Below are 10,629 nucleotides of genomic sequence, written 5' to 3' on the forward strand. Positions count from 1 at the left end.
CATTCAGGAACCGGTATCGAAGTCAAGGTATCGGTATCGATATCGAAAAATTTTTAACGATACCCAGCCCTAGTATGGTGAGGGGCGTAACATTTCCATCACAAGCTTGAGGTGTTCGGCCAATCACAACGCACTGGATTGCTGGCCAATCAGAGCACACCTCGCTTTTTTAGAACGATGAGCCTTATAAAAATCGATGCGTTTCAGAAAGGCGGGGCATAGAGGAGAAACAATAATGTACAGTATGTGGAAAATAATGTGTTTTTTGAACCTTAAACCGCATAAACACATTTCAGTACACCAAATACACAAAATAATGTTCTTTTTAGCAACATCATATGACCCCTTTAAAATAAATGCTGTTCTTTTGAATTTTCTATTCATCAGAGAATCCTGAAAAAAAATAATCACAACAATATTAAGAAGCACAACTGTGATAATAAGAAAAGCTGAAATATAAAATTGACAAGTTACTTAATTTCTGTAATGTTACTGTTTTATTGCATTTTTCAACAAGTAAATGCAGCCTTAGTGAGCATAGAAGACTTCTTTAAAAACATTTAAAAATCATACTGATCCTAAAATTTTGAACAGTAGTGTACCATCAAAGTAACCCCTTGAGTTCAAATAGTCTCACAATATAATTTTTACTAAATTAGCTTTATGTTTTCCCCCCCAAAAACCTATTTGCTAGATGTGATTTGCTATTTTTAGATGCTTTAAATTCCATGCATTCTCTTAAATTAACCAGAGGGGGGCAGACAAACACTGTTATGACAATTGGGATCTTTATTATAGTCATACTAAATATAGCATCGTATTTTATGCATTGTTAGATCACATTTTTAATTAAGTTGTAATTGTTTATTTAACTTAGAATCATAAAAACAACATTTTTTTTTTTTTTTATATAATAGGATTATTTTTATTGTCCAGTGGCATACAGAGTCTGGCATTCCATTCATTATAATAAAGCAGGGGAAATTTTTCAACAATTTTTAGCATGTCCGAATCCTTTGAAGTGGTCAGATTTCTCAGGATGGAATGACATGGACAACAACCTCTGTGAACTCCCGTGTGAACTCTTGAACTCCTGTCCTGAGTGTTAGGACTTGTTGAAAGCAAAAGTTACTAAGTTAGTTCCACATTTAGGTGAAACCAAAATAGCAGTTACAAATTAGTTTAGTTCAGGCAGCCCTTTCGAAATCTCTGTAAATCACTGTATTTTCCCTTCTTTTTTATATGTTAAGAATTCTCTCTAGCCTTCCTGTACTGCTTGCGTAATCGGCATTGGTGCACCTTTGAGCAAAACAACTCCAATTATAGCACAAACAGTTGATGCATGATTACAGTGTTTGTCAGACACCAATGTGACTTTAAACACAGTTTTAATAGTGTATTCAAAACACCTTTTATGGTTGAAGTCAGAATGTGTTTTTCTATGAATCTCTTGGACTATCACAGCTGAAAATAATAGGTTATGTGTTTTATTTAAAAGAAAATAAATATGTGCAGTAAAACTATCATTCTCAGCATAAACTGATACTTAAATGGGACAGATGAAGAAATTTGAATTCGCTTAGACATGTAATGTTTTAGGTGCAATTGTTTTAATGCATATATCTTCACTGCAGTTTGAACTATGAAGAAAGGTTACAACTTGCATTCCTAGGACATCACAAGTATTACCTACAGGCCATGTCATCGCATCTTAAGTTCTGTCAAACACAGACTCCAGCCAGAGCATAAATCACATAACTCGGCACTAGTAATCTAGCAATTTAGCAATCCTTGAGTGAAAAGCTGGTTCTTTTAATTGCAGAGAGCCGCTCAAATAATGCTAGTCCTCTGTCTCTATAATGCTGCTATACAGGTATTGGGGCGACTAGCCTTGAGCATGCCATCTTACCACTGAAAGGCCAGGAGTGATTTCATATCCCTTGCGTCTTGTCAACACGCTTTCATCTGAACGCCAGTTAGTATCATTAACCGCTCATATTTCACTCTTCTGGAATGTTCTGATACAGTACCGTTTCAAAAACAAATGTGAATATTAAGAATTTGAAATTGTATGGATCAATTCAAACTTGTTTATCTAATTGTAATGCCTGTGGCGTTGTTGTGAAGGTGTGCTAGCTTTGGTAAACCTGAAAGGGAAATCATTAGGGTTGTTTACTTGATGTCAGACATGGAAAAAATGAGGTGCAGGCTGTTTGACTCTTGCGCCCGCTGGCTGTCACCATGGAGACGAGCTCATCACAAATATAGCAGTACTTAGTGCGACAACTTTCATCTTAATCCAAGTAGTGTTGTCTTCACGCACATGCATTTTGATGTGCAAAATCAGATTATGTTACAGCAGTAAACTTTTAAAAATAAGGCTCGCAAGCATTACCAGTGATACATAGAGTATAAAACCAATACACTTACACACGTGCACACACACAAGACTTCTTTTCTTCTCTGCAGTTCTTTTCTTCTCTAGCTTGCTTCTTCGATTGGTGTATGATGTATTTTGAAACAATTTTCACTCAGAAATTGCTAGTAAAGTCCAGAAATAATTACAAATAAACTTCAAGTAACACCTTAAAGGAATAATTCATCAAAAAATTTAAATATGCTGAAAATGTACTCACCCTTAGGCAATTTAATATGCAGATAAGTTTGTTTCTTCATCTAAACAGATTTGGAGACATTTAGCATTACATCACTTGTTTATAGATCCTCTGGAGTGAATGGGTGCCAATAGAATGAGAGTCCAAACAGCTGATAAAAACATCACAATAATATTCTTCCTTTAAATTTAACAGGAAATGTAGTCTTCAGTAGAAAGACTAAAATGCATTTTCTTGTGAAACATACCGACAAACTTTGTTTTATTTACAACTTTGAAAATTTTTTTCAGTGTATTTGTCTAAACCTGACATTGTATATTACAAATATTGTTGACTTTTTGACAAAATGCTTTTGTTCTTCTTTTGAAAGTCACTTTTTGGATAAAAGTATTTTCTACATGTATAAATGTAGTTGTAATGTCATTTGTAATGCTTGTACATTACATAATGACTTTGTAAAAAATCCACAAAGATCTGTCTTCATAGAAGAATGAAATATGTATTGCTTGTATGTATAGCTTGTATAGCTCAGAGTCAAACTCTGTCTGGGAGTGATTCATTTCTGGGCCGCCGCCTTCTTTTACATCTGTAGATGGAACAGAAGCAGCCAGTGCTGTGAGTCAGGGGACGAAGAGAAAGATCAGCCCAAGCCCATCCTCCTCTGACAAGACACAACACCCATCTTTAACATAACCTCATCAAACCTCTAACAAGCTAACAAGGGTGAGTGCAGATCAGGAGGCATGTGTCAACAATGTACTGTTGTACTCTTTTTACAAGGGACAAGGAGGTTCCAGACATTTCCATTGCACCGTTACATGCACCCGCAGCAATCACAGCATATCGTTTGGGAACCCCCTATACTGTAAATGCAGTATAGCTAATCAAAACAGACTAAGAAAGGCTGGAAGCCTTGCTAAGCCTTTTGTTGTATTGAAATGGATGCACTTAGCCAAAGGAAGGATTGTGATGTTATTTTGTATTTCTTGTACCGTTAAAGATTCAAGAATGTATATGAGCATGCTTGACATGATGTTGTAAATGCATTTTTCCAGCCTTGATCCTGCAGAAAGAATTGCAATTAGTTGAGAGCGGAGTTACTATAGTTTAGAATTTTTAATTCAGATTTTTTTTTTCCAGATTTCAGTTTATTTATTTTTGTTTATTTATTTATTAGTTATATTTAACTATTATTTTAGAACTTCCAAATTTAATGCACTAACCAGTATAAATTAAGTTTTTTTTAATGCCATTAAATTTCTCAGCACAGTCTAATGTTATTATAGAGTCGAGTCAATTGTATTTGCATAGAATTGGATATAATAGTCAGAATTACTAGTTGATTAACTGCTATGATTAATATGACGTATATCATGGTTTACGATATTGATGGTTTGTTGAGTGGCATGTTAATTTCCAGTTTTATAGTATACTGTCTTATCAAAAATGAAAACTTTTTTTTTAGTTAGTTTTGGAGTTAATTTGAGCTTGGTTTCAGTTTTTCCCAGTTATAGTTTTAATTTTTATTTCAGTTAACAAAATGTTTTTGTCTAGTATTCTTTATAAGTTGTGAAAGACGCGCAATATTAACACTGCTTGAACAAATTTAAAAACAGAATAGCACAAATGCCAGCACTTTCATTAAAGCATTAGTGGCTGGTTGCCTACAGTAACATAGAGCCAAAAAAGGTTCTAAAGAATAACGAATTCATGTTTTCCATGTGGACCTCTAATTTCCCTGCATACTTCTCAAGCCTCACCACCCCTTTAAAAGCATGTATCTAAATAATTGTGCCACTGTCTTCTAATAACTGCCAGAAAGCAGCTTCTCATTATCTAATCTCAGACTCAAGATTTACAAATCTTTAGACAATTCACAGTTATGGCTGGGCTATCTCTGGTTCTCCCAGCGAGCACACGGCTATCTAAAAGGACCTTGATTTATACATGGCGATTGATAATTGCTAGTGTCTTCCCATTTGTCAAAAAAGGACTAGTCTGGGATGGGTTTTAAGAGCATGCTTGAAGTTCTCTGTACAAGACAATTAATCTGCCAACCCTTCTTGTAAATCATCATTGTTTATGTGTTGGACTACATCACTTAGACTGAGGCAGTAGGTGATTCAAGTGTGCAAATGTTTCCATTTCAAATTAATCACACATTGCTGGTAGTGGAGTGCAGAGAATCACACTCATGGAGTGGAACAACTGACTTAATATAAATGCAAGGAGGTAGAGAAAATGAAACGCATATTTATCTTGTGAACTAGAGCGAATACTGCTTCAATACAGGGCTGTGAAAAATCCAAAACTGAACAATTGTCTTGCTTTTAAATTCGTTTAGTGTATCTGTCTGTCTTGCATTTCATCTGTCCATAAGTTCTGCAAACTTTTAAATGCGATTTTTTTCAAACTTTTTTTACACTTCCAAACACTCACATTTTCAAACTTAGCTTTTCATATACAGTTAGTACTGTACTTCCTTATACATTCAAATTCAATTCTGCATCCTGTTTGCTTCCTTAATTCAAAATCTCAGTTTTGTTCTAATAATACTAATAATGGATCTGATGAGCTGGGAATCAATTCTTATTGGTTTGAAGGGCAGTTCAGGTTAAGTGTCCAGCTCCAGGGTGCTCTTTAACCTTTGACATGGCCATCAACAGTTCAAAGCTGTTACTATTATAAACCACTCTTTGGCTGGCAGGTTAGATATTTGGTGAAAAATTGGGTGACACTGAGGGAATTACATTTTGTAGATTCAATAAGCATTTTAGATATAGCTAAATGGTGTTTTTGTTGTATTGTTTTTGATACCTGCAAAATAATAAAATCCTGTTATTTTAAGTATTTCAGTTCCCAAACCTTGCAAACAAACCCCTCAATTACCAAGTACATCAGTCTCTCCTTTCTGTGCTTATGACCTCTAATTTTTCCTCTCATGGTCATTGAGAAAAAGCGCCAAAAACAATTACATTGACATTCCCACACTCTCCTCTGTCTGGCTGCGGTACGTCTGTTTTTGTCTTTGCTTACCTTGGTGCTTTCTGTTGCATTTGGGGATCATTATGTTTATTATGTTTATCAGGTCAACAAAGCTGTCCGACATCCAAAGTCTGATTGATTTTATTCCGTTTGAGTGTAAAGTCCCAAAGGAGCCTGTAATTAGCATGCAAAGGTTGTGGCATTTTACAACTAATTTCAAATTATAGAGCAAACACAGTATGACACAATCCAGAGCCCTGTGTTTAAACAAACCTGCATTTTGGATTATAATTGCAGAACAAGAAAAGGAAGAGGATGTTGTAATTCCCACTTAAGCAACTATATTTTCCGCTAACAAAAATGGATTTGCCTTTCACTGGAGATCTGGAAAACACCCCACGCCCATGAGGGACATCAAGTCAACACGTCTATCGGTCAAAACATGTTATACAGTAGCTAAATGGCTTGACTAACCATTCTCAGCTACTAGGAAATATGTATATGCTTTTTGTCTTTTTTTTTCCATCACAATGTAAAACTGCAGATGAAGGTGCAAATAAATTACATTTTCTGTTATATATCTCTCACTGTAAATGTCTGAATAGACTTGATCCGGCTGATTGTGTTATGTTAAAGTCTGTGTTGAAAGATGGCTTAGTCACTGTAGTTTTGGTCTAACATGAGCCAATCTTGCATTGTGTGCAAAATATCAGCCGGACACCTAAAACATGGCTGAAGTCATGATTGGGCAGTAAAAGTTGGACAGGAAGGAAGCAATGTCTGAAATGGCATCTCTTTTCTTGTTTAAAGGTTATTGCACCGCCACCCACTGCTGATATGATCTTAGCTGTTAGAAAGCACTCTTGAGCCACTGGTTTGACTGGAGGCTTGAAAATTGTAAAATAGGTACAGCCCAAGAGAAGATGGAACACTTTTGCCATAGTGGCTTCCTCAGTTGGTTATGACTTTAGTTAAAGGGATTGTTCAGCCAAAAATGAAAATTCTGTCATCATTTACTCACCCTCTTATCAAACCTGTATGACTTTTTTCTTCTGCAGAACATAAATGGAGCTATTTTGAAAAATGTTGATAGCCAAACAGTTTCTGTTCCCACTGACTTCCATTGTAACTTTGTAACCCTAATTGTTTGGTTACCAGCATTCTTCAAAATCTTCTTTCATGTTCGACAGAAGAAGCAAAAGAAACGAAAAGTTTAGATTTTTGTTCTTGCCCTGCCAACATTTTACTGGCCCCAGCACAATAAATTGTTTTTCATTTTATTCATTTTACATGTGTTAAAAATATATATATTTATATTTTTCATTTAATGTTAGCCCAAACAGTACAATATGTTGGAAAATGCTGTCATACAATGCATACATTTATTAGCTGAATGTTTCCAAGACCAAAACATTGCCAAAGTCCTGTTTTAAGCATATGCCTTAATATTTCTTTTTATATATATATATATATATATATATATAATTTTGGCTATAATAACTATATAATTTTGGCTATAATAACTATATAATCTTGACTTGTAAAATTTTAAAAGATAAGAGAAAATGCTTCCCATCTTTTATTTTTGACATCAAATTCACACAATTTTAATGATTTTATTTACACTACATGAATTTTATTCATACAAAAAAAAATTCCAGTGTTTTGTCAGACATTTTTTCATAGTAAAAAATTTTGTTGGGTCTGACGTAAACTCTTTGTCCTGAAGCAAAACGTTAGTGTATCTTGACCCTTACAGTAATAGAGGCAAAGTTTAAAAGCACTGAGCTGAAGATTTTTCTCTTGCAATAAATAATGTCAGGTTTGAGACCACATTCCAACATGGTGGTTAGAAACTTCCATTTCTTATTCACACCAAATACTGAATAATAGAAGGAGGTCAGCTAGTTAAAATTTCACACTATTGTACACTTTCAGAACAAAATGCATTTTTGGATTACAAAAACACATCGGAGTTCAAGTAGAGGATACACAAGCTGTTTGCGAGTGAGAATAAAAAAGCAACCAAAGCCCTTAACACACAGCCATCACAGGTAATAATTGTAAAATATCTGTGTTCCTTTTCCCCAGCTTTGAAGTGAGGTGGCTACTGTCTGTTCTTGCCCCGTAGGAAGCGCACATTTGATTTATGACTTTGCAGACAACCAAATTACACTGTCCCTCGCTGCAGCCCAGGAAGGCCAGTAATCGCTTAATACACAACAGCTAATTGTGACCATGCAGAGATATGGAGTTTATGTGACATATGATAAGTGTTTTTTCCATCCCTCTGGCAGAGAAAAGGTGTAAAGGCAAATTGGTAAAAGAGGCTTATCTGATAAAGATGTAATTTGTCATGAATGTTCCCATTTTTCTCTCAAAACCCAGAACACAGCTTAGACAATCCATCTGGATCAAGGTGGAGGAAAACTAGGAATGCATTACGAGGGACCAATGTTCATAATTATGAATTGTACACTGCAGGTACACTTTCATAGCTATGCTCTTTAAAAAGATGGTGCAGAGGATCTATAATTGTAATCATAGTTCTATTTAGAACCATAAAATACCCTTTTATGCTGAAATGGTTCTTTATGCTGGGGATTAGGGTTCTTTATTCCCGCCCTTTTTTTTTTTTTTTCAAAATCTGTAACTGTCAAAATATTCTTTCAAAGCAGCTTCTGACCGGTTTCCTTGAGCTCAACCATCCAACGACACAGACCGCCAACACACACTCTCTATAGGTACATTTTAAAAGCTTCTAAATATGTCTACAAATTTTAACTTTTAAATTGTAACTGGTTGTAAATTGAAGAATTCTTTTAGAACCCCTTTTTCTTAAAAGAATACTTCACCCAAAAATACAAATTGTGTCTTTATTTGCTTACCCTCATGTCATTTTTTCATTTACATTATTGGATCAAGGTCTTTAGACTCTCTAGAACTTCCAGGCAAGTGTGTTGGAGCTAAAATCTGCAGAACAGTTCTCCAGAAGCAGGGTTGGAGACCCTTACCATAGAAGATCCATTTTGGGTTCCCTAAATAATCTTTCAGTATAAAGTTCTTGTAAAAAAACAACAACTGTTTTTTTGTTAAATGTTCATGGAATCATGGAAGTCAATAAAGAACCTTTATTTTTAAGAGTGTTTCCCTCCAAGAGCTGTTTTTGCTGAATACAAATATGAATGAACCCTGATTCCATAATATTTATGAGGAGGAATCGTCTGCAATATCAGTACATAACTGTCAAAACCAAACATACACACCTTGGAGTTACGTGCATCTGTCAGCTTTGGAAATGACATTCCTCATTTTCGGCATGGTTTAGTTGGAAAGATCAGATCCTGAGTGTTGAGGAGGTGTGTCAAAGCCTGTTGACTGATGTCTACGCTTGCCTGGAGGGCACTTGTAAACACAGAATACACCTTTGTTTATAGGCAGCTGGCTCACGTGACACATCCACAGATTGCCTTTAAAAACCCCTCTCGCCCTCTCCGAGACTGACAGATCTGATCTAGAAGGTGAGGAGAGGATTTCAACATGTGGATGCTTTGCAAAGCTAACTGTTTATAGTTCACACAGGCCACAAGAACTCTCATCTCTCAAACCAAAGCTAAGATTTGCATTTCGCAGAGGACAAAAGTCGACAACGATGAGTCTGGGCAGCACCAGTACAGAATCTGAAGTTTCAGAGGATGAGTTGGAGGATTGTCCTTTGGGTGAGGATGACGACTGTAGCAGCGAAAGCCCTGCAAAGATTCGTTCAGAGTGCTCGGTGTCATCCAGCCCCAGTGACACGGAGGGCTTCAAAGCGGCTAAGAGGCGTACTCGGCCTAAGCGGTCCAAAGCACGGAGAGTCGCCGCCAATATCCGAGAGAGGAAGCGCATCCTGGACTACAACCAGGCCTTCAACGCCTTGCGCACTGTCCTCAAACATGACCTTAGCGGAAAGCGTCTATCCAAGATCGCCACTCTTCGCCGTGCTATCCACCACATTTCAACACTGTCTTTATGTCTGTGGACACAATCAGACACTGAAGCACACGCACCTCCGTGTGCCCATATGGAGTGTTACCGACAGCCAGAAGACAACACTTCTCTGCCCAAGAAGACAGTAACTTTCCAGGAACCGATGGAGAACTACATTCCCCATCAGCCAGAGCCTGTAGCAGTTTCTCCAGAGATACCTGGAATTTTGTACCAGGACATATCAAACTCTGTACCATCTCCTCACTACAGCCACTGTGCAACCAACAGTCAGGTACACGTGAGCCATGGACGCTACAGTCACCACTGGGAGGACCGAAGCAGTGATTACTACAGTGGAGGAGCTGGATATCAACATGGGATGAGGGTCACCTGCCATCAGAATCATATGGACACTTATGCAGACTCTGCTAACGGCTTGGCAGCTGGGTTACCTTCAATATCATGGATACCAGAAATCCCTGAGTATACACTGACTAAATTTTCTCATGCTAGAATTATGTTGAAAAGCATTAGCAATTTGTAAATATAATAATGTGAAGATTATGTTTGGATCCATTTCTCACGTTAAAAAATATACTGTATATTACAGCAAATGCCTTTGAAAAAATGTTCTGTGTTTGTTTATTGTACATTCTAGATTTTTTTAGTACTTAATAATTCATACCATTTTTTTCATATGCACAAATCCCCAAATAAAGCAGCTTATTATAAACCAGACTCAAAAAGTATAAATATCTTTTAAATCTACCAATAAGATATAACATTAAGTGCAATCAAATTCATTTTGATTAAACCATTAGAACACTGAATAAGATTCACATTATTTTATAGTGATACCTGACCCTGATCCATATTAATGTGGAAGTCTGTACCTGCTTCATAGTAAGCGACATGTCACAATAGAAACTTTATTGTTTTCCCTATTGCAATTTTATTTCTCCCAATATAACTTAAAATCTCACAATTTGAGCATGTACAGTTTGTTGTAATATGACTTTAAATCTTGCTATGTGACTTTACATCTTGCAATTGCAGCTTT

General features: G+C 36.2%; 1 protein-coding gene and 1 long non-coding RNA gene across 2 annotated transcripts in view; both read left to right on the top strand.

The window, feature by feature from the left end:
• LOC107714170 (uncharacterized) overlaps window positions 1-6,629 on the top strand; it is a 9,905-nt gene extending 3,276 nt beyond the window's left edge. Inside the window, exons 2-4 of the long non-coding RNA XR_001636963.1 lie at window positions 3,208-3,338; window positions 5,704-5,793; window positions 5,898-6,629. This is a non-coding gene — a long non-coding RNA (uncharacterized LOC107714170). The remainder of the gene's footprint in view (window positions 1-3,207; window positions 3,339-5,703; window positions 5,794-5,897) is intronic.
• A 2,623-nt stretch (window positions 6,630-9,252) lies between these two features.
• Window positions 9,253-10,063, top strand: LOC107714165 (class A basic helix-loop-helix protein 9-like). The gene is given in 2 exon segments (XM_016519916.1): window positions 9,253-10,001; window positions 10,003-10,063. Coding segments are annotated over 2 exon segments (810 nt in total).
• Window positions 10,064-10,629: the final 566 nt, after the last annotated feature.

This window comes from Sinocyclocheilus rhinocerous, unplaced genomic scaffold, assembly GCF_001515625.1.
Source record: "Sinocyclocheilus rhinocerous isolate Xijiao unplaced genomic scaffold, SAMN03320098_v1.1 scaffold1561, whole genome shotgun sequence".
NCBI lineage: Eukaryota > Metazoa > Chordata > Actinopteri > Cypriniformes > Cyprinidae > Sinocyclocheilus > Sinocyclocheilus rhinocerous.